General features: G+C 51.3%; 3 protein-coding genes across 12 annotated transcripts in view; 1 reads left to right on the top strand and 2 right to left on the bottom strand.

Annotated features, from left to right (window-relative positions):
* Fam168b (family with sequence similarity 168 member B) overlaps positions 1-5055 on the top strand; it is a 38860-nt gene extending 33805 nt beyond the window's left edge. For all 5 annotated transcript variants that reach the window (XM_004836002.4, XM_021236350.2, XM_004836004.4 and 2 more), the window contains 2 exons: positions 20-149; positions 691-5055. In XM_004836002.4, the coding sequence (XP_004836059.1) occupies positions 20-132 (113 nt within the window). In that variant the 3' untranslated portion in view covers positions 133-149; positions 691-5055. The remainder of the gene's footprint in view (positions 1-19; positions 150-690) is intronic.
* Positions 5056-5661: 606 nt separating this feature from the next.
* Positions 5662-22319, bottom strand: Smim39 (small integral membrane protein 39). The gene is made up of 4 exons (XM_087198772.1): positions 16231-22319; positions 13497-13676; positions 7364-7441; positions 5662-6833 (listed from the first exon to the last, which is right to left on the bottom strand). The coding sequence occupies exon 1, from the start codon at positions 16714-16716 to the stop codon at positions 16267-16269; it is 450 nt and encodes a 149-aa protein (XP_087054898.1). The 5' UTR covers positions 16717-22319; the 3' UTR covers positions 5662-6833; positions 7364-7441; positions 13497-13676; positions 16231-16266.
* Positions 5662-22337, bottom strand: part of Arhgef4 (Rho guanine nucleotide exchange factor 4) — a 224251-nt gene continuing 207575 nt past the window's right edge. For 4 of the 6 annotated variants that reach the window (XM_087198742.1, XM_013076557.3, XM_087198739.1 and 1 more), the window contains 9 exons: positions 13497-13676; positions 12392-12568; positions 12129-12308; positions 11004-11236; positions 10606-10735; positions 8950-9081; positions 8135-8378; positions 7364-7441; positions 5662-6833 (listed from right to left, as the gene is read on the bottom strand). In XM_087198742.1, the coding sequence (XP_087054868.1) occupies positions 6682-6833; positions 7364-7441; positions 8135-8378; positions 8950-9081; positions 10606-10735; positions 11004-11236; positions 12129-12308; positions 12392-12568; positions 13497-13676 (1506 nt within the window). In that variant the 3' untranslated portion in view covers positions 5662-6681. Of the gene's footprint in view, positions 6834-7363; positions 7442-8134; positions 8379-8949; positions 9082-10605; positions 10736-11003; positions 11237-12128; positions 12309-12391; positions 12569-13496; positions 13677-22337 lie in introns of those variants that run through there. The other 2 variants (XM_087198717.1, XM_087198721.1) reach the window with 2 other exon arrangements.

The following is a 22337-nucleotide window of genomic DNA, read 5'->3' as shown; positions in this document are numbered from 1 at the left end:
GTGCTGCTCTTTCTTGCAGGTACCCTGTTGACAGCTCACTCGCCAACTCCCGTCGCCCCTCACCCAGTCACTGTGCCCACATACCGGGCTCCAGGAACACCCACTTACAGCTATGTGCCCCCTCAGTGGTGATCACCCTGCAGACAAATGTAAGTAGCCATGAAAGCTGATGGGTCCCTGGTGAAAGTGTGTTTCTCAGAGGAGAATGGCAAACCTATAAGCACCAATAAGAAAAATGTACCCATTGCTAAGAGCAATGTAGTGTTTTATGCTTTTGTTTTTATTGGGACTTCACAAAGTAGAAGGAAACTATGAGTGTTTGTTTAAAGACAAGGTCTCACTATGTAGTTCAGACTGGTTTGAACTTACTTGTAGCTCATACTGGCCTCAAACTCACAGCACTTCTCCTGCCTCAGTCTCCAGGGTGATGCGATCACAGGCGTGTGCCACCACGCCTGGCTGGTGTGTTTACTTCTTATACTGTGCACCTTGATCCTCACCTGGAGTGTGCTTGTGTCCCCCCTCCCACCTGCGGAAAAGAGGGAAAGTCTGGTCCCTGTGTAGTGGGTGGGTACCAGATTCACCTGCTTTGCCTATGGTGGCCCTCTGGCATCCCTGGACTTCACTGTGGCATTTTCTGAGCAGCATCCCAGAAATGCTCCATGTGACTTTGTGTCTGTTCTTCTCCAGGTTTGAGGATGGAGCTGTGCAGTCACATCATTGAGGTTCCACAGCTGGTGCTGCAGGCCTTGTGCCTCCAACCAAGACTTTCTTCTTAATGCTCTCAACACTTAGCTAAACACAACTACGTTCCGGCCCAGCAGGTCCCAGCGCCATTAGTCTCCAACTAACTCTGTGGGTTGGTCATAAATCTTGTTTTGTGGTCTGCTTGGCAATTTTTTAGCTAACTGTAATGATAAGAAGGGAGTATTAATCTATTCTGAATCATATCTAGTTGAATGCATGTTAAAAAACACAAAAACCAAGCTTGCTCAATCTACCTGCAGTGACTGATGCAAAACCATCATATGCAAAACCCAAAGGAATGGAAATGTATTTTACAACTTGTATCACTAATGCACTGTTGTAATGTATGCAGTCTTAATGTTAATGAGTGTTAAAGTGAATTCATAGAGCATCTGAACTACCTTAGATGATTCTTCAGCCTTTTGGGGTTGATGTGGGTAGCCAGTTAGGGACTTGGACTTTTAGTTTTCAGTGGCCTGTGTCTTTGACACTGACTGCACCAAGAGGGAGCTACAGGGACAGGGAGAGAGTAGGGAGGCTACAGTAGCTCAGGAGCAGCCAGTCATGGGGTGTCCCCTTCTTTCTGTTCATCCTTGGAGGGGTCAGGGGAACAGGGACATGCTTAAAGATCATCATGAAACATTAGAGCCATGTGGCCAGGACACTTAGGGGTGAGGGTGGTCTGCATATCAACAAAGCAATTTTCTCTGTCATCTAAATTTTCATTGTACATCTCTTACAAAGAAGGATTTTTTAATATATCTTTATTAGAAAAATCCTGTGTAGAACTAGATTATTTTCCTGGAATGGAAGGTATGTGAAAGAGAAACAGCCCCATTTGGAGCAGGCATTGTCCTCTCCTTTAGCTTAGAAAGTCATTCCATATTTTCTTTTCCCTGAGAAATGTTTGAGTCAGTTAAAAACACTTAGGTATTGCTGTTTCTCTCATAAAGAAGGGCAAAAATTTCATCTGTGTGTTGTGGAGAATGTTGTATACTTACGAATGCTTAAAAGGGAACAAAACTTTTAAATGTCTCACGTGAATTGAGAGGCAAGGTCATGAGTTGGTCTGCAGATGTAAAAATGAAATATGTAGCTTGTCCTGGGTTGTCCATGTGATGATAACTTGCCTCTTGTCTGGCTCGGGGACTCCTAGCTGTTAGGGCGCTCAGGGCTGACTGAGTCTGGGGTTTGAGCGTCTTCTACCACCTCTCCTTGCAGCTGAAGGCACTCAGTGCCAACCATGTGCAGACAGCACAAAGGGCCTGGTAGCAGTGGAATGCATTTGCCCGCCCACTGGTATCTATTATGGAAGAGATTTTGAGTTTAAAATCTGAACATTGTACATAAGAAATCAAGAGGTGTTTTTTGTTTTGTTTTTCCTAATAAGCTGACTTTGAGTGACAGGAATGGCTTTCTGTTCTCAGTGAGGGTCAGAGGGTTAGAGGCAGAAAGACTTGTTCCTTTTCAGGGGTCTGTCGGGTGGGGTGGGGTGCATCTTTTTTCCCACTCCATTATTGAAGTGCTGTGGTCTTCAGTTGGGAGGGGATTCTGTGCTGCTTTTGTCTCTGGCAGCTCAGTTAGGGCCCTGGCGCTGGGGTGGAGTTTGCTCCATTAGCAGTCAGCCTGGCTGGCAGGTGGAACACCTGACCTCTGAGCCTTTAGTAATCTTATTTTTTATAAGAAATACTTGTCATAATTTTCTTTTTTCACATTTTATAAGTTTGAGAATACTTTTGCATGGCTCATTGTAAACAAAAGATTCCTTATTCCTAGTGTCCATTAAAATAGAATGTTTACTGATAAGTAAATTGCTTCCTGAGCACTTAACCCGTGTGTGTGTGTGTGTGTGTGTGTGTGTGTGTGTGTGTGGTGTCATTTCCCCTAGGCACACTGTTGTGTTCATTTCTGCAAGTCTGTGTTGGTAATTCCATCTGGGTAGTGGATGGTTTGCAATATTGGAAGGTTCCAAGGGTCCCAGGGACTCAACTAACTGGTGGAGAAGGCATTTTCCCAGTTAAGTGATAATATTCAAGGAGAACATGATTTTATTGTATGCTTTTCTAAAAGCCCCACACAAAAATAGAAGCATACCCATGAGGGGTAGTATCATTTGCAATCAGGAGGAAGTTCTAAGAGGTTACATGGGCTGTCTCCAGGCCCACGTGAGACTGGCACACACAGGGTGAGTGTTCTCAAAAGTGCTGAGTTGGAGGAAGTTTTGCATCTCTTGACCTCCATTTATATCAGCTATATGAACACTTTTCTTCCCGATAATTAAATTTTTTCCCTTTTTTAAGGTTGAATTGAGAGACTATCAGATACTTCTGTATTGTGGAAATCTTTCCAGTTTTGAAACTATCAGGGCATCAGGTATCAGATCTATGAAATGTAGATAATACCTACCAGGTAAGAATCTAGTCTTACTAATGGTAATAAAACTGTCATAGGTTGCATTCTGTTCTAGTAAAACTAATTAAAGAAATAATACTTGGGTCAGTAATCTGTTACAGAGCTGCATAGTTTGGTATCCTAAGTATATTGTGGAACATTCCAAGGACTTTTGTTTTTTATAGGTGTGACATTTCTGATTTGAGAGATCTTCAGTTGAATTAATTGTTCTTTGAGAAGTTGAGACAGACAAGCAAAAGACCTCGTTCTTGTAGATGTGGGCATCATTATGGATATTTAAAACTTTTTTATTCTCTACCTTCTCCCCTGAGGCTTGGGAGTTGTCTTCTTCAGCTGTGTAGCTGCTGCTGCTCTCAGCTCATAGAAATGTAGTTTGGAGCTGGTTGGAGGCTGAGTGAGTGTTGTAAAGCCAGCCCATTTTGTGCTCCCTGACTCAGAAGTGAGGGCACCCTCAGGGCCAGGGCCAGTCATGTTAAGACGCTTGCAAGTGCTTCCAGAACTTTTTATGTATGTTTTGGACCACCTTCCAAGAATGTTCTTGTTGGTATGGTTATGGCCTACCAGTTGCTATTCTGTGAAATCCTTTCCTGAGTGCTATGCAAATGTGTTTTTAGGTGGCAGGGACCTGGGTTGGGCTTCAGGCTGCTGTCTAGGTACCCGGTGCATTGCTCCATCTGATGGTGTCATCCTGCTGTGACAGGCGACTAGGAAGCAATTTGCAAGTTTTCTTGGAAGACATGTCAATGAAAGGACATACATTCTTAGGCAGTTTGGAATGCACTGACATCCAGCAGCTTTGTCCTTTTCATGGGCTTTCATGACCCAGTTGTATAAATGTTGGGCTACTTTGCAAAGGAAATCCAGACTTCACCTGTCTTTTTTTGAACATTTAGATACAGTATTACTGTGACCAATTGGGCCACCTTCTCTCATCTGGCAGCTGACAGTTGGCTGCTCCAATTGTAGTTCGCCTGGCACTGCCTGGGCAGCACAGCACCTCCCCTGGGTGCAGCAGCAGGTGGGGCAGCCACTGGTCCTTCTCTCTGGTGCTTTCTAAGGGGGTCTGGTAGGAATGTGGTTGGCTTAGGGAGGGCATACCTCCCAGGTCTGTGTGTATATTTCAGCTGCTTACTGTTCTGCCTGAGCTTCTCGAAGGCTGTCAGACTTCTGAGCGGACTGGAGGTGGTGGGTGGCATGGTCTTGGTATAAACTGGGAAGTTGATCTTGCATGTTTTAAGGGTTGTCTCTCTTCCTGACTGAGTTCATTTGAAGAATGGAAAACCTGTGGGATAACCTTGCTTTAGTCCATAGGACTAACAGTTTAGTCATTTGGGATGATGAGACAAAGGAGCATATCTATCCAGGGAGCTCTGACGCACTTCAGGAGGGTGGGCTGTCCCAGATCAGCACAGCAGGCAGCTCCCTGGGCAGGGTGTAGCATGGGCCCTCATGCAGGCTGGTGGGCAGTAACAGATGAGTGGGCCAGATCAGAGACTGTGCTCCTGGCGGGTTGTGGTGATGGCAGCTTGGAGGAAAGGCCCCAAGGAACTGCATGGGCTGTGGCCGGATAGAAAATGGGTCCTTTTTTTTTTTTTAATGATTTTTAAATACTGTTTTTTACACTGTTCTCTTGGTACTTTTTTAAAGCTTAAGTCGGCATTGTCTTCCAGTGTTAAAGGCATCCCTCACCTCTGCATTGAACTTACATGTCAATATAAAGGAATGGACCATCCATTCTGAGCCAGTTCAATTAGGTGTAAATTCATACTATTTTAATTTTTTATGCAATCTGATGAGTAGATGAGCTCAGATTTAAAATTCTTAAAGGCACGTTTATTGTAACAAATTGTTATGTATTAATACTGCAGTTTTCAATAAAGGTTGACTTGTGTTGCATATTGTGTTTTTCATGATTTTTTTCCATGTGGGTTTTGTCCAGATATAATTTGGTTTGATTGGGAGGTACTGTAGCTTCTTGCAAATTAGGAGATTGCCAGGGGTTTGGGGGAACAAGCTGTTATGGTATTCAGCCCCAAGGACCTTGGCTATGTTAGGGGGTGCTGTGGAAGCAGTGGGGTTTATGTATGGGGGTTGGGGGCCGTTTGTCCATGGGAACACAGAGGGAAGCAGCCTCAGGCTTCTCTCCTGGCTTTTGTGGCTGGGGTCTTCCTGGGAAAGACTCTTCCCATTCAGCAGGGAGGATGTTGAGGCCCAGAAAAACAAAATTTACATTCGGCAGTTCCAGCAAAAAAACTGGGAGCAATGAGGAAGGGAGGCAGTCTCTAGGCTGTAGGGACCAGGGCAGGGAGGAAGGGTGTAAGCTGTGCCCCACTCTTGGCCAGCTCTAGGGGCTGCAGTCCTCTTCACTCCCTTGCTTCTAGGCTCAGTCCTCCCCTTAGTAAAGGCTAGGGGACATGCTGCATAGCAGGCAAGCAAAGATGGGTATGTACGTGGAAGAAAATGCACACACACACCAACAGAGAACAAGGGCTGGCAATCAGGTTACTGTTCCCAAGTTTCTTTATGAAGTTAACGTGGTTACTGGCTTGGAGAAGGCATAGTGCAAGAGTGCTGCTGAGTCCTGTGGGTGCCATGCCAACACGAGGATGTGGGCATCCCACTGTAAGACTGCTACTTGGGCTGGGTGCGTCAGTCCTGGGTCCTGGGCCACAGAATTCAGTTCTTAGGGCTTCTCATGCTCACTAGGGTAAGGCTTTCTGTGTCACTAACAAAAGTTATTTTTCTGTGTTTAGAAAAACAATACAACAACATCCAAACAAAACGGACTGATTCTGCAGCCACCTCACAGCTATAGGTGAAGTGGTCACATGAATATCCTTATGTGGCTAACTGTTTGGTTTTGTTCTCACAACACACACCCAACATTACATGTAAAGAGGTATCCAGCAGCCAGCAGCGTCTAGAGGGGCTGGGAGGCAGAAGGGCAGCTCTGGGCCAGACATTTGGGGCAGAGAATTCCTGATTCCTGCCTTCTGAGGTTGCAAGTGGCCTGGCCCTGTCCACTGGGTTAGGGGTCTGAAAGAACTGGAGAGCAGAGGGACACACAATCTGGGTTGCAGGAGGCTGGTGGCCATAGGGTAAGCCTCTCCTGCCCAGAGATAGGCTTAGGGATGATTAGATTTCTGAAGAGTCCGGAGTGGCCAGCGCCTTCTGCAGGGCAGCCTGTATGACGGTCTGAGCTATGGTTCCCCAGCTTCAGAGTGCAAGCAGAGCGGGATGGGTGGTGGGCAGGCTGCAGGAGGTGCAGGTTGTGCGTTCAGGAGCCCTGCCTCTCTCTTCCACCTGGTCTCTTCACTGCCTCATCACTGCACCAGCAAGGATGAAATCCAAGAGGGGAACAGACCTGGCACTGCCTGGGGACACCAAACAACTCCTTTGCTTAGCCCTGTTCACTCCCAGTTTGCAAAACAGGCAGAGAAGGGCCAGGTGTGGGCCTCGGGGAGGCAAAGCTGGGGGCTGAGGGTGAAGAGGTCCACAAAGTGCTGTCAAGTGAGTGCTGGCTCATTTGCGGAAGGGTGCCAGTCTGCTAATGCTGTGCCAGAAAGTGGATGGTTTCCGCCGGGGCTCTGCCAGTACCAAGACCTGCTGTCGGGGCCGGCTGATGGGCAGTGTTGGGTGCTTCTGGCGTGTCAGGTAGCAGGGCCTCCCGACAGCTGGGCAGGGAGAAACAGAGTCATGGGTATCTTGTGGCACAGGACAGAGGTGCCCACTGCAGGGGTCTGCAGGGATACCCCCACCCCCATTTGTGGTGGTTTTGCTGCACAGTACTTGTTTCCCCAGGGCCTGACCATATCTTGGAGCCTCTGACCTGGGCCTGGCTTAACTTCAGTCTGAAGAGGGGATGGTGAGTGGCCGTGTCCAAGTTATGTGACACTTGGCTCTCATCTGTAGAAACAGGATGCATGCCTTCCTGGACAGCTGTGACAGTGCTTGTCCACCTGGGGAAGTAAGCACTGTCACTAATGGTGCCATTCTGGGGAGGTCACAGAGGCCAACAGCAAGAATAGCTGTAAACTGACCTAGTCTTTGTCACTGGTGGCTCCTTATCGCCAGCCTTTGGAACACACCTGGAGAGGGCAGTGGGGACCTCTGAGGACCCAGGGGTCTAGTGGCTTTGCTTTAGGGGTCAGAGGGGAATGTAATCAGTCCAGGTCTGCCCAAGCTGGAACTGCCAGCCACTTACCTTTGGGCTTCCCTGTGGCCTGCTGTTTGTTGGCATTCAGCATGGCCTGCTTCCTCTGCATCTCAGTGATGGAGAAACCTGGGGAGAGGGTACACACAAGATCCCCTTCATCCTTCCTTGGCCACATGCTTCCATAAGCTGTTTTGGGGCCCCAGTTGTCGTCCCACGGTGCCGGGCTGGCCATTCCCCAGCCTGCTTAGTCAGTCTGCTCTGCTAGGCCGGAGGATGGAGCCCCTTGAGACCACCCCCCTGTGCCTTCCATCTCAGCTCAGCCCCATGCACCCCCTCCCACTTGCCCAACGTCTAGTTTCTTTTCCTCTCTGGAGCAGTGGAGGCTCTCCCTAGTCACAAGCTGACCTAGTCACTGCTGAGTGTAATGCCAGGGCCTACGAACAGGAGAGAGGCACTGGGGAGAAGCCTGCTTACGTGGGGCAGGGGGTGTTCTGGAAGCTGGTACCCACCTCCCAGGGCTTGAGCTGCCCGGGGAGGGCTTCCCCGTCTCTGAGCAGTGTTCCGGTGTGTCTGTGGGAGCCTGTGGTTCCCAGCCTAGCCAGCGGACTATGTCCTGGAGAAGGGCCATTTCTGCTGGTGAGGTGAGGATGGCAGTGCCTGTGCTTACTGCTAGGACCAAGAGGCTCTTGGGGCCTCGGCAAAGCTTGAGGGCTTGGGTCTGAGATGCACTCTCATTGCTTCATGATGGTCCTGACTTGCCTGGCAGCCTGGCAGGTCTGGGTGGGCCAGAATGGGGCAGGGCCTAGCAAGATTTCGCACCTGTCTCCTGGTCCAGCCGCACCTGCTCCCTCTCCCTGGAGAATGCCTTGAGCCAGCGCTGCTTCTGCTCAGCCTTCTTGGCACACAGTAGGTGGCTGTCCCCCGAGATGCTGCAGTGCAGACGGAAGGCGTTCTTGATGTTCACATGGAGGTCTCGGTCCTTCCCATCCTCTAGGTCCACCACCTCCAGGCCGTCCATGTCCAGCCTGCCCTTGTAGTACAGCACGTCTCGGCGGAGTAGGTCCTGCCAGATGCCATCCTGAGTCCTGGTTCTTATCTGCTGCCTGTATCCTGGGCCCATCACCCTCTGCCCAGCCCCTTCCCCAGTCATCAGGTGCTGACCCTGGTGCTACCCAGGATGGCCAGCTGCCCTCTCTGAGGTGTGTGGTCTGGTGAGGTAACAGCCACAGAAACTAAGGCAGCACCCCATACATAATAGCAGAGAAGAGTACAGTGGACAAGTAAGGCTTCCAGTATGGGTCCTCTGGGCCACATTTGAAAGAAGCAGAAGCTAGAGGAAGACGAGATGGGTGCAGCAGAGGACCTCAGGGCTGGCAAAGGGAAGCAGAGGCTTACAAGGGAGGCAGCAACTTCAGAAGCAGGCAGGGGATAGTTCAGGAATGAGGGTGTCCACAACTAGGCCTGGACACACCTGGAAAGAGCTACCCTCACATCATCCCAGGCCTAAGGCGTCCCAGGAACGGCTGTGTAGGGTCTGGCAGGCTCCTTTACTTTGGGAAGTTGTCCCCATGCCTTAGCTTCAGTCCCTCCACCTGTCTTAATTGGGGCTGGCCCAGCAGGTCAGCAACTGGTACCTTCTTACAGTAGATGAGCTGGTGGTCAAAGAGAAAAAACATTCTCTGCTGGCTCTTGGCTTGAGGCTGTGTAACACGAGTCAGCTCCCCCGAGTAGATGAGTTCCGAGCTCCTAACCAAGAGATCTTCCCCCTGAGGGACCCCAAGGAAAATCATGAGCTGAGAACACCCAACCTTGGGCTCTACACTCTGCCTTCACTGTGGTGGGCTGAGTAGTGCCTTCCCCTGCAGGCGGCCTTCCTTGACTGAGTCCAGTGGAAGGGACATTCTGGAAGCCCAGGAAGTCCTCTGGGTCCTGAAGGGGGAGGAGAGATGAGTGGGTTTGACTGGGGTTGGCTGGCCTTGCAAACTGGACCTACTGTAGTCTGTGGCTCTTGAAGAGTGGAAGTGTGTCCACTCCATATTGAGATGCAGTGCTAGGGTAAAATACACACTGACTGAAGATTTAGTGTGAAACAATGTAAAATACCTCATGAATCATATTTTATGCTGAGTGTAAGTTGAAATGATTGGATATATTATTGAGTCAAAACATTGTAACAGTCACTTTCACCTGTTTTTGTTTTCCTTTGTTAAGATAGTGGTAGAAGTATAGAAGTCTGTATATTGCTCACATGATCTTTTTTTTGGTATCGGGGATTGAACTTGGGACCTTGCGCTTTTGAGGCAGGTGGTGGTGGCATCATTGAGCTAAATCCCTGGGCCTCGCATGATCTTTTGATTGGACAGTGCTGCTCTAAAGAAAAATTGAGCTGAAATTCACCTCTGGAGTCTAATAGAGGTCTTAAGGAAGCTGTTCTCCCAGCTTAAATATATTTTAGGACCTGAGTTCTACCATCAGAGTTTCAAAGTTTCAGACTAAGCCCTGTGCCTGGGGCTGCTGGCAGCCATCCAGTTGGGATGACTGAGCTCATACAGGTCCTTAGCCTGGGCTGGGCCTCAGAACCAGTAGACCATGCTGTCAAGTCCCACCGCAGGGATGCGGACTTATTGTCAAGGGTCGAGCCCAGGAATGTATTTTTATAGTGGTCTGTGGCTGATTATGATTGATTTTCAGGTAATTTCCTTTCATGACATCTTCTACAGTACTTGACAGTGGCACCATGTGGATCTGGAGCCTCACAAGGAGGCATATTGGTAGGTGGTAGAGGGGCAGAGTCCCCTGTCCCTGGAGAACAGGAATGTCATCATTAGCTCATGGCTTGGTGTTGCCTTAGAAAGATACATAGGGAATGGGCAAGCCAGAAAATCAGAGTCAGGAGGCAGTCCATTTTTGGTTATGTTGATGGGCAGAACCCTAGTGTTAGGAGTACCAGAAGTTGACTGAATCCCGGGGATCGAGCTTGTCCCTGAGGGCAGAGGAACAGACTGATGCTTCTGAGAAACATCCTTCCTCTGTTAGAGGATGGATGGCAGCTGGTGGGAAAGAATATCGAATCTCACACAGGCCAGAAGGCCACCAGTGCCCAAGTCTGGCTCTGGGAGGTAGCACCAAAGTCCCCACAACTGCACATAAGAACCTGCTTTTTCACCATGAGTATCCGCTAGCTCCCAGGAGCCTGGCTCTCTGCTTCTGCTCCCTCCTAGACTTTTCAGAGGTGAGCACAGTTTTCAGGCCAGGACCCCATGGTATTTTCTAGGCTCTGAGGCCCTCACCTCCCAGTCCTCTATGGAGCTCTGCCACTGAGCAATCTTGTCGATGTTTTCAAGTCTCCGTTTCCGTTCATTGATGAGCTGGGCCACATTCTTCATGGCATGCAAGGCAGCTTCAACATCCTTGAAGTCCCTGGGCAGAACAGAGATGGAAGGGTGCTGTAGTCTGGTGAGTAGAGAGCTGTAGGTGTCTCCTGAAGCCTGCCTGGTAGGGCTCCCTCTGGGGCTGTGCCTCTTGACCAGAAATGCCAGGTATAGCACAGAGCTCTCTAACCTATCGATGTCTCCTCCCCCATTATAGTGCCAGCTTGGGGGTGGGGCCCTGTGACTACAGCAGTACCTGGAACACTGCAAATGGTCAAAAGCTGGACGGAAGAGTGCAGGGCCCCAGCACCTCATACCTGTGTTGGGGGGGTGTGTATTTAAGCAGCTCGGCCAGCTGCAAGGGGTACTTGCAGATCTTCTGCACTGGTGTCAGCAGGAAGCCATCCAAAGAGATATCAATCATCTTCTGCAGCAGTCGGCAGGCCTCAAAGAAGTACACATATTTGCTGAGTTTGGTGAGCCTTGAGAGCTCCACACAGGCGTTGGGGTGGTTGTTGCAGTATTCGGAGTAGATCTGGAAGTCTCCTTGCTGGGTGGTAGAGGGAACAGTTGTGGGTTAAGGTAGCTGTCTCCACTTCCCAGGCAACTGGCTACCCATCTGGGAGAGCCAAGGCCTCTGTATTCCATTCAGGAGCCAGGCTCAGGGACCCAAGCTCCACGTACCTAGTTGGTGATGGGGCATGAGCTACGTGGAGTCACCCACAGATGGGAAAACCTTGGAGGACATGTGTGCCCACTCTGTTGCTCCCAACTTTATCAATAAGGCCCTTAGATATTTGAACTGTGTCAATTTACAAAAAAATGAAATCAGTGGTGCTAGTAAGGCAGGGCTGTCAAGGCCAGAAGGCAATAGTGGTCAGGGATGGACGAGATATGCTTTGCTCAGCCCCACTCAGCTGTGCCTGCCCTGTCATGCGAGAGTGAAAGGAGTGCCAGGTAGACCAGCCAGGCAGTGGAAACTGGTATAGCACCACTTGCACCCTGAGTGGATGTTGGCTGTAAATGCCACACAAATTTCAGTTTGCCCACTGTGTAAAGAACCCTAGAATCTAATGCAACAGATCCCAGCTCTCAACAGGTGGTCCAGCCCTTATTCCCTCTTCTCTGCCCAAAGCAGATCCCTCCTAGGCTAATGTCCAAGACTTCTGCTCCTGAGAGCCTTCCCTGACTTGCTTCGCCCCCAGAAGCAGGAGACCCTCCTGAAACTGCTGAGGGCAGCTGGGAAGGCAGAAGGTGCACAGAGATGTTTGGAAGTTTCTGGGAAGGGAGTAGCAAGTGGCTTGGGATGCAGCAGGGAGCCAAGAGCAAAGGGGCGCGAGAATAAGCAGGGGTTGGGGTGAGTGGGGAAGAGGGCAGGGCCCCAGCAGACAGATGAGACTGGCAGGCAGGCTTAGGAGTCCACGTGGGGAGCCAGTGCTCACATGCTCCAGGAAGCAGGCGCCCAGCTCGCTCAAGTGTGGGCGCTCACTGTTGAACTTCTGCTCCAGGGCCTTCACGAATGCCTTCTGGCAGCAGTAGATGTCCTCGATGTTGCCGAAGATGGTGCGCAGCTGTTCCTCACTGAACATGTCTGCCCGTTTTCGGCACTGCCTGATGTAGCCCTGAGGGTGAGGTGTGGTCAGGGCTCAGGGCTCAGGGCTCACTCCACCCTGCCATGGCTTAGCTGGGCAGGGCCTCCCCTCACCTCACAGATGTCTCGCAGGTGCTTGATATAGTCCCGCTCAGTACTGAGGATCTCGTTGATGACATTGGTCCGCATCTGGTCCTTGCTGCTCTGTGCCTCGGCTCCACCGTCCTCTGCCTCGCCATTGCAGCCCCTCGGGGCCTCGTCTTCTGTGGGCTCATCTTGGTTCACCCGCAGCTGCAGGCAATAGGAGGCCAGTCAGCCCTACAACCCTGCACACTGCACAGTGGCTGTGCGGAGCTGAGGCTGGGCCACCCAAGGGGAACATAGTGGCCTAGGGTGCTCCCTGCAGCTGCATCACAGCTTGTACAGGGTGGGCAGTGGGACAGTGCCTTATGTCACCGCTGTTCATAGACCACCCTGGCCCCCTTGGCAGGCCCCAGGTTCCCTGCTTTCTGTAGCCTTTGCTTATGTTCAACATGGTCCCTGGAACACGTGCTAGGACTTTCAGAACCACAGTCTGCTCATACTGGACCACCTAGGGGCTGTGGTGCCGGGGCATGGTGGCATGGTCTTGCTGCTCTCTAACCTGTAAATTCAGGAAAAGGCTTGGGGACTGGAGGGGACAGTTTACCCAGGAAGCCTGGGGCAGGAGAAACAGCTGAATGCCAGGGTCTGGGCTCTCCCTGCCAGCTGCCCCAGTCTGGCCTTTTGGAGACTGAGCACCTTAGGTGGGACCTGGGTCCTCTCCCTGTGAACGCCTCGGTTGATGACTTTACTTGTGTGTGTCTCAGCTTTCCCAGAGTCCCACCACCTCCCAGGGGTGTGTGGGTGTTAACCAAGATGGCATCTGTTCATGGTGTGTGGTACTCTCACATACACCACTCTACTTGGCAGGTGTTATCTGCCTCCACAGTCACTTGGACTGTTCCCTCTGGCCTAAGAGCTCTCCAGGAGGAGGATGGGTCAGGGGATGGAGGAGGTGCTGGTGGCTCTGTGGGAGGAAGAAAGCTATGTCATAGTTCTGGGACACCCACCCATGCAGCCCAAGGCACCAGGTCCCAGCACTGTGGAGAGGGTGAGGTCCATGCCCAGAACCTGGGACTCCAGAGCTATTCTGAGCATAGATTTCCCCAGGTGGCTCCTTTTGAGCCTGGGACCATACCCTCACGAAGTTGGCTGGAAACCACCCCTCGCCATCGGTGACACGGCCCCACCACCACTCTCTGTTGGTGGCATCCATCACTTCAATGACGTCCCCAGCTTTGAAGCCCAGCTCCTGGTCGTCCATGGTGACATGGTCCCAGAGTGCTTCAGCACAGACCACACTGCCATCGCTGATGAGCTGTGGAGAGAGCCACAGCAGGTGGGTCAGTGGGGCAAGGTTGCCCTGGGCTTCAGGTTGAGGCCCTCCTTGCCCTCTGTCCCTACCTTCAGCAACCCTGGGAAGAGGGGATCTTGACACACTTCACAGAGGGGCTGACAGGTTTCCTCCTAGCCAGCAGCTATTTTGGAGCACAGCTGTGCCCTGGGCACGTCTAGACTGTCCAGAGCACAGTGATGGAGTTTGAGGCGGACTTGACCTAGACTCTTGACTATCCTCAAGTCCCTCCCTCAGAGCTAGGCCACTCCTTCCTCACTCCTGACTGAGCCCCTTAGCTTTCAAATCTGGGTACTAATGCCTCTGCTCAAATCACTGATAAACTTCCCTTTGTAGTGTACTGGCTTGAGCCTGCTCCTCCTTGGCCCTCTTCGGCAGCCCTTGCACCTGGAACTCTGTTTCTGATTGGGCTGTCAGCTGCTTTCCTGTAATGTGGGCTCCTTTCCTGCTCCAGTGGTTTCAGGACAGGAGAAAAGGGGTGGGCTGAGAGCTGCAAATACCCCTCTCTGATGAGACTGAGTGTTGGAGCTGCCTGTCCCAGCCACCAACCTGGCACAGCAGTCAGCCAGTGATCTGTGTGTCACTTGGCAGGCACTCCACCGAGTTGCCTCTACACCTTGTGAGCTCTCCATCCCTGATTTCCCTGGGTGCTCCTAGGGCAGTGTACATGCAAATCCTCACATCGACACAGAGGCTGAGAGCAGGGCTGCACTTCAGGTGGGACTGCTTGAGCCTCCATCTCAGACCCAGTTGCTACCTAAGAGGCTTCTGTGCTCATGTGGCAGGGTAAGGGGCCAGGGCTTTCCTCCACAAAGGTTTGGGAAGGCCCAATCACTGGCTCTTACTCTTTCCTAAGGGCGACAACTACTCTAAACAAGTCTGTGTGCATGTGTATACTCATGGTTTGGTGGCTTTTTAGAAGTCCAGACAGGTACCCTGGGCACAGAGCACTGGAATATGCCCAGGAGAAGCAGACCTTGGACCTCTGTCCTCACTCCCAGCTATGATGACAACCTGCAGGTGGTCACATGGCCACACCGATGAGATGAACCAGGAGGATTCAGCTAGACCATGTGAGAGGGTCCAGCCTGCTGTACCTATGGAGCTGACACACCTCCCCCAGCAGGCTGCCATGTGAGGCACTGAAGGATGTGGCTCAAGAGAAAGGAGGTGGGCCCTCCTGGTGGTGTGGGTGAGCCAATGAGAACGTGCAAGGAACCACATTGATACAGGGTCTGTAAGCACAGGCACAGATCTGGGGGAAGGAAGTCACACACTCAGCCCAGCAGGGCTGCCCACTGACTCGTCCTAGATGGATCCTGCTGTATATTAATCAGGTGGAGCATCTCCCTCTGATCCCTGATTCATTCAACAAGTCCCTCTAGCCTGGTGCTCTGCTGCCATCCCGCTGTGCTGCAGTCCTCCAGGGGCCATTTCCTACACAGCTGCTGGGGAAGCAATGGAAGGTGTGGGCCAGGAGGCAGGGCTTCACAGGGACCAGGTTCTGGGTGCCGTCAGGGACAAGTTCCCAGGCTGTCTTGCTGAGTCACCTGGAAGCCCTTGAGGTGGAGATAGGAAGGAGGTGTTTGTCACCTTTGTTGTGTCCTTGTCCTGGAACCATGCATGGCCCAGAAGATACCAGATACACACATAGCCACGAGCAAGTTCTCTGACCTCCCTGTGTCTCCCATTCCTGACTCAGTAGTAGCAACAACTACCTGTGATGTCACCATAATGCTTCAGGAGATAGAGACACATTTCCTAAGACATCAGAAACTGCTTCACCTGCACAGGAACTGGGCAGGCTTCCTGGCAGAGGCTTCTCCTGGTGCTCTATCTTGGGTGCAGCTGCACCTTAAGCCAAGAATCAAGCCCGATAGCCTGGGATGTTTATGGGGGTAAGGTGTGGTGACTAGAGGGTTAAGGGGAAGACCGAGACAGAATCCCTCCCTGTGTCCATGGCTTTGACCAGCCCCAGGGAGGGCGAAGCTGCCAGATTGCCTCAAACCGCCCCTGATGACTGACCACTGCCACCATTCCCATTTTGCCAGCTCCTTCTTCTCTCACATGCAGGGGGCGGTGGGTCCACTAATTTAAGAATGCTAGGGTGGCCTCCACACTGGTGCAGGGAGTGTGTTCAGAGGGATCTGGCCCTAAGGAGGCTGAAATAGGGAAAGCGGCTGCGGGTAACATCCGAGGACCCTGGGCATCTCCCACAGACCTTACTCGACCCGCACAGGTGCATTCCCAGCTCTGCTCACCTTGCAGTCACATGCACAGACACATTTCCCAGCCAGCCCCAGCTGCCTCTGCATCCTCAGTTACACAAGGAAATGCGCCATACCCTTGCTCCCATGGCACAGAGGACAGACAGAAGGACCCCCGCGCACGTGTGTCACCACGCCCCGGGGGCTCCCGCATGGTGGCACCCGAGTGAGCACATGGGTGGTGGGAGGTCTCCCCTTTCCGTGCTGTGTGGGGCTGTGGGTGACAGCGGCTGGAGCTCTGGGCCACTCACCCAGCGTAGTCTCCGCTGCGTGGGCCGACAGCCAGCTCAGCGGAAGGCCAGCAGGAAGATCAGCACAACGTTGATGAGGACGAGCAACACCAGCACCAAGGAGACCACCACACGCTGGGCACCAGGGGGCAGGTTGCAACGCAGCACGGCGCGCAGGGCGCTCCCGGGCGTTGTAGGGCCGCGCCGGGGCGGCGGCACCCGAGCCATGGCGCCCGCTCCTGGCTCTGAGAGCTGAGCGCGGCCGCAGCGTTGGGGAGGGAGGGCGGAGCGCACGCAGCTCCTCCCGCTGGCACAGCCCGCAGCCAGAGCGTGCGCGGCGCCCAGGCGGGAGGCCATTGGGCGGGCCCTGCGTGACGGAGCGAGCCGACGCCCTCTTGGGTCCTGGAAGAGCCGGACTGATCCGGTGCATAGATAGATGGCTTTGGGGTTACTCCGGGATACCCTGGGACCTCGCCACAGGTCTTCTGGCCCGAAAGCGTGGCCCATGACTTTGGGGAGGGCTTGTCCCGGGGTTCCGATTACTAATAAGGCTGCCCTCCAGCTGCTACTTCACAGTGAATGCAGCTCTGAAGGATCAGGTCATCTGCTCACTCATAAAAGCAACCAGAAATAGTGCAGCCAGGATTTGAACCCTAGCCAGGCGGATCCATACTGAGGGTTCCTCTCTCACCGACCACGATCATCTGAGCAATGCTTTGTGCCTGTGAGCACCACCTGGCCTCTTTACTGGCTCTATAAAAACTCCTGTGTCAAACCTGCAGCAGACAGGATGTGGTTTCAGAGCTCACATGCCCGGTCTCTTCTGTCCACACAGACAGCTCAGTCATGGCCAATCCTACCCCTGTCTTGTAAGGTGAGAAAGACTACAGCTGAGAGGGCTGAACACACAGATTTCCAGGACAAGCCCAGTTCTCTGAATCCTGGGTCAGAAAGAGCGCTGCAGGGATGGGGAGGATGCCCAGAAGACATGGGGCAGAGGCAGGTATTCACATATGGGTGATAACTCTATGGTGATTGTGTGTGTGAGTGCGCACACCTGCCAGCACTATACATATGCCAATGTAGGGTGTGCACCTAGGAGTATGACCATATTGCTGAAGGCACCAGGGAACGGGGATGTCAGGTGTGTGTACATCCTTGGTACCTGTATACACACCACCCATGTGTGCCTGTGTGGGGGTACTTTGGTGGGTAAGTGTATAAACATGTGCGGATACCATGTATTTAGAGGATGATCAGGGTGTGTTCAGAGACTGTGCCTCCCTTACACCTGAAGCTTCAGCCCAATCCATCTGTCTGATGTCCTGTTCTGGCCCAGTTCTTCAAATAACCCTCAAGCTCTCAAATGTACAGGGGATCGGAAGGCATATAAGGCTCCCTGACACCTTCAAATCCCCCACCCTCTCCTCAGGTGTGGCTCAGAATTCCTGACTTGGGTCCCTGTTTCATTGGGCACCTGAGGTTCCAAAGTGACCAGCCGTCTGGGAGGGAAGGAGTCAAGGGTGTGTGACAAAACTTGAAACACAAAAAACAAAATGAAACAAACTCAGAAAGCTTGCCTTCAAAGGTCTAGGTCCTGGAAGGTTCAAACTCTGGCTCCAACCAGGGAGGAGGTAGCTCCCCTGGCTGCTCAAGTGGGGCCTGCAAATCTCCCAAGACAGGAGGACTTATGTGGAAGTGGAAGGTGTTGAGTAGGTGAGGGCTGAGCCCCTGGTGCTGTGGCTTCAGGATGACAGTGGAGGGAAGAGAGGAAAGCTTCTTTGGAGGTACTGGCCTCCAGGTGGCCTTGCAGTGTGGAGCAACATGGCAGCAATGTCCCAGGGGACTCTGAAATGCTCCTGCCCGTCCTAGGGAGACCTGAGCCAGGTGGCTGTCCAGCCCAGTGAGGGTGTGCATAAGGCATGTGGGACACTGACAGGCATTGGGCTCTTCCCTGGTGCTGGGAGTTGAGAGGCAGGTCAGGCCCAGGATGTCACAGGAGATTGGGGAAGACACACTCGGAGATTAAGTCAGACTGGCTCCATGGAGGCATGGTCATGGGTGGCCCTGGGTTCCATGAGGTGTAAGGAGGGAGAGCATAGCTTGAGGAGGCACATCTTCTATTCTTCAGTGACCCAGATCCGGGGTCAGCTGGAATAATTTTGCTTGCCACTACTGTGCTGGCCTCATGACTGACAGTGCTCCCTTTTTGCTTAAAGCCCAGCTTGAATGACAGTTCTGTGGCTTTCTACTTTTATCTGTCTGCCTTCTAGTTGGTCTTCATCTGCTCTCAGCAGGATGGTCCAGAAGTTGCCTTGGTCCCCTGCTCACTGTCGTGGAGGTGCACAGAGGGGACCCTAACACCTTAAGGCCCTGAGAGCCATGTGAGGAGCAGATAGACCCAAGAGGAACCTGCAGCTGTGGCCTGGCTGGTGTCCACAGGTGTCGGGAGACCCATTTTCTCCATTGGGAGCCATGCCTACCTCTCCCCTGACCATTGAATGCACCAGTAGCACTAACATCGCCACAAGGCCAGGGTGTTGTGGAAAAAAGTCTTCCAAAGACTGACAGGCACCTCCTACTTCAGCCTTATCCTCTCAGAAAAAGCCCTCGGGCTGAGAATGACCTCAGGATGGATGACAGGAAAGACAGTCCAGCCTAGTAAAGTCAGATGGGAAGGGAGGATCAGACAGGCCCATGCCAAGCCATAGGCATCTGGGGCAGACTGGAGGGGAAGATGCTAGAAGAGAAAAGTACTTGTGGGCACTGAGGATGATCAACTTCTGCATTTGTTAATTCACCTGGCATGGTCTGGATAATATGGAGAGCCAGGCACAAGTATGCATGAGGAACAGAGAAAGAGTAAGGCCCTGTACCTCCTTCCCACCCTTCTCAAGGCACACAGAGGAAGACAGGTGCCTCACACAATCCTGCTCCTGGATGGCCTGCTCTCAGCAGGCAGGACAGTCTTGCATATATGCATCCTATGGTCTGAGACACTGCCTGGCACCTAGCAGTACTTAGTACACGTTACATCTGTGCAACATGCACAACCATGCATCACAACCACAATCTTCATGTGTAACATGTACACACCTATATACATGCATGTAAATACTACACTCACTCCTTTGGCACTCAGATTTGAAACCATCTCCCCAGGTCAGATGGTTTGGGTTTCCCATGTATCACAATTTGAACAAAACACTCATGTCTTCCTAGAAAATACAAAGGAGTGTGTAATTTAGAGCAAGCCAAATCCTCCAGGGCTGGTTGCTTCAATAACTTCTGTGTTTGGTAATTGTTGATTGTTGCTTCTTTTGGAGCTCAGAGGCAGCAGTGAGTGCCCACAGGGTGAGAAGCAGCTGCCCTAGGTGAGGGAACTGGTGATAATTGGACAATTACTCCTGCATCTTTTAGTTTCTGGTATGTAGGATCAGGACAGACACCACCTTTCCTGAGCCCCCAGTACAAGCCAGCCAGCCAAGCCCCTGTAACCTTGCAGTGAGAGCAGGCCTTCCTGCACCTAGGCCCCCACACCAACCTGCCCTTCCTCCTGCCTCTTTCAGAACCCCACTTCTTGGCTTTTCTGCATCAGGCTCTAGAGGCTCTGTGATTCTCATGGGTGCATATTCCAGTGGACACCCCTGAGTCAGGAGCCAGTCTCCATCCTGTGTTTCTCCTCTGGGCTGTGGCATGTCTTTCCTCCTAAGGGTGTAGTGAGTTCCAGGGAAGCCAAGTGGCCTGGAAAGTATTGAGTGCTCTAAATAGAAGTACACCCAGGAAGCTCCAATGCCAAGAAGACCAAATAGGAAAGATTCTCTAGGCAGCTTGAGAAGATGCTTATATAATTCCCATCAACATTACCTGCATTTCCCTCTTAGAAGGACCTCTGCCCTCTTAGAGTCTCTTCTTTCAGAGCTGGCTCTTGGCCTTCCCTGGCCAGAGCTTCTTAGAATCAATAACTTGCCAAGAACCCTAGGGCCCAAGAAGGCACCTTTTCACCAGCAGCCAGAAATTTCATCACCAGTTAGGTGACAAAGCCATGTAACACAGACAGGAGAACTACCAGTGTAGCATGGAAGGCTGCTCAGGTAACTGGCCCCTCCACAGCCCTCCCTGCACAGCTTTCTATGCTTTTGCTGTTCTTCATTATCACCCTCCCTGTTACCAGAGATCTGCTGAGAACCTGCCATGCAGAGAATCTGGTTAAGTAAACCAGTGCTCTGATGGCTACATGCTCAGCACTCCACACACCCATGTGTGACAGGCCTCAGTGCCTGTCCTCCCCTTCCAAAAAGCCTGCACCTTCAGGGCACAGCACAACCATTACCTGTGAATTCTGCATACAATGAAGATGTCATTTCAGAACACCTCCATCCATAATAGCTTATGAGAGGCAATTAAAGATAAAGGCTGGGAGCTGAGAGTGCAGCTCAATGGAAGAGCATGCACCTAGCATGACCAAGGCCCTGGGTTCAGTCCCCAGCACCACACAAACACACCACACAAGAAAGGTTTTGTTAGAAAAAAACTTACTTGCACATTTATTCTCTACAGTTCATGGATTTCACATGAAGTATTATCACTATTATTGTTGTTGTTATGACTATTTTGTAGTCTAGGGATTGAACCCAGGGCATCTGTACTGAGCTACATCCCCAGCTCTTTTTTTCTTTTGTGGCAGGGTCTTGCTAAGTTACTAAGTTGGCTGGTCTGGGAACCAACTTGCGATCTTCCTTCCTCAGCCTGCCAGAGTTCAGGTGTGTACCACCAGGCCCAGCATAAAGTATTACTTGATGACTGTTTAACTCATTATAGAGAGCCAGGCATCTAAGTGAGTTTATCTGGCATCCAGCCCACTACTCAGTTATGTGGATAAAGAAGGCACCATACCCTGTACTTGTTCCAGAGAAGTCTACTAGAATGCTTATTCACAGAGGAGTCAATCTGTAAATAGATTCCCTTTGAGAAAAAAAATCTGAGTCCTATGGATCCTGGTTCTGATGAAGCAGAAAGGCACCAGATCTCATGGCCAGAGGAACGTGGTGTTGCTATGGGCATGTGCTTGTGCTGAACATTTGGTTAAGTACCATTCAGTTATGTTCCACCACCCCCTCAAAACTAAATAAAGGAGAGTAAGAAAAACAGGAGCAAGAATGAGAAAAGAGACAGTCAAAGCTTCAAAATTTCTGTGTCCTAAGAAAGGACTGTGAACAGGCACAGAGTACAGCTAAGTAGAAGGAATAATATTTTTTTGAGACGGTCTCACTATGCAGCCCAGGGTGGCCTCTAACTGGCAGCAATCCTTCTGCCTCAGCCTCCCAAGTGCTAGGATTACAGGAGTGTGCCACCATGCCCAGCTGGAGGAATAATTTTTAATGGTCTTTAGCACTGTGGGGCAACAACTGTTACAGTTGACAACAAGTAATAGTTCAAAACAGCTAGTAGGAAGGATTTTAGATGTTTCCAACATGAAGAAATAATGCTCCAGGTGGTAAGCATGCCAACCACCTGGATCTTATATTACACACTATATACATTTACTGAAATGCCATGCTATGCCCCATAAATATATAGTTCTGTGTCAATAAAAAATTTTAAAATGCCTTCTTGGAGAGTGCAAAAAGAGAATGTGGGATGGAAACCAGTATGCCCCAGATGAGCTCCTGCACTAATTTCTTTGGCTGAGGGAGGAATAGCAAAAATCTTAACTGTCACACAGTTGTCAGAGCAACAGCAACACTTTGGGCTCTTGGAGGCCATTGCAGAGAAGTCAATTTTCACTTGTTTTGTCCCCAGTCTGCTCCCACAGCTTTTTTGAGGATCCAGATTGGAGTGACTGGGCAGCCTTTTCCTGCCAGGACACTTTGCAGGGCTGTTCCAGGAAAGCCTCGGCAGGAGGAACTGCATGATGTCACGCACCTGCACACCTGCCTCTCTATGGGCCCGGGTGGGCATGAGGAGTTCTGTGTCTGGACACACCCTGCTCTGGACACCACATCCTTAAAGTGAAAGCCATAGGCAAAGCCAGTGCCACAACATAGCGGTGCTGCAGCATGTGCCTTGAACAGCTGTCTACATCTGGTTCACATCTGCCAAACTGTGGGTCCTGCTCTGACTCCCTC

The sequence above is a fragment of the Heterocephalus glaber genome, unplaced genomic scaffold, assembly GCF_053883595.1.
Source record: "Heterocephalus glaber isolate CG9 unplaced genomic scaffold, H.glaber_assembly_v1.0 deba00000347, whole genome shotgun sequence".
NCBI lineage: Eukaryota > Metazoa > Chordata > Mammalia > Rodentia > Bathyergidae > Heterocephalus > Heterocephalus glaber.
Note: the sequence above shows the minus strand (reverse complement) of the source record. Positions and strands in the feature narration are given on the sequence as shown.

What these genes read in the sequence shown, in the direction of transcription:
- Smim39 (XM_087198772.1), bottom strand. Translation starts at nt 16,716, where the DNA reads ATGGGCCACGCTTTCGGGCCAGAAGACCTGTGGCGAGGTCCCAGGGTA.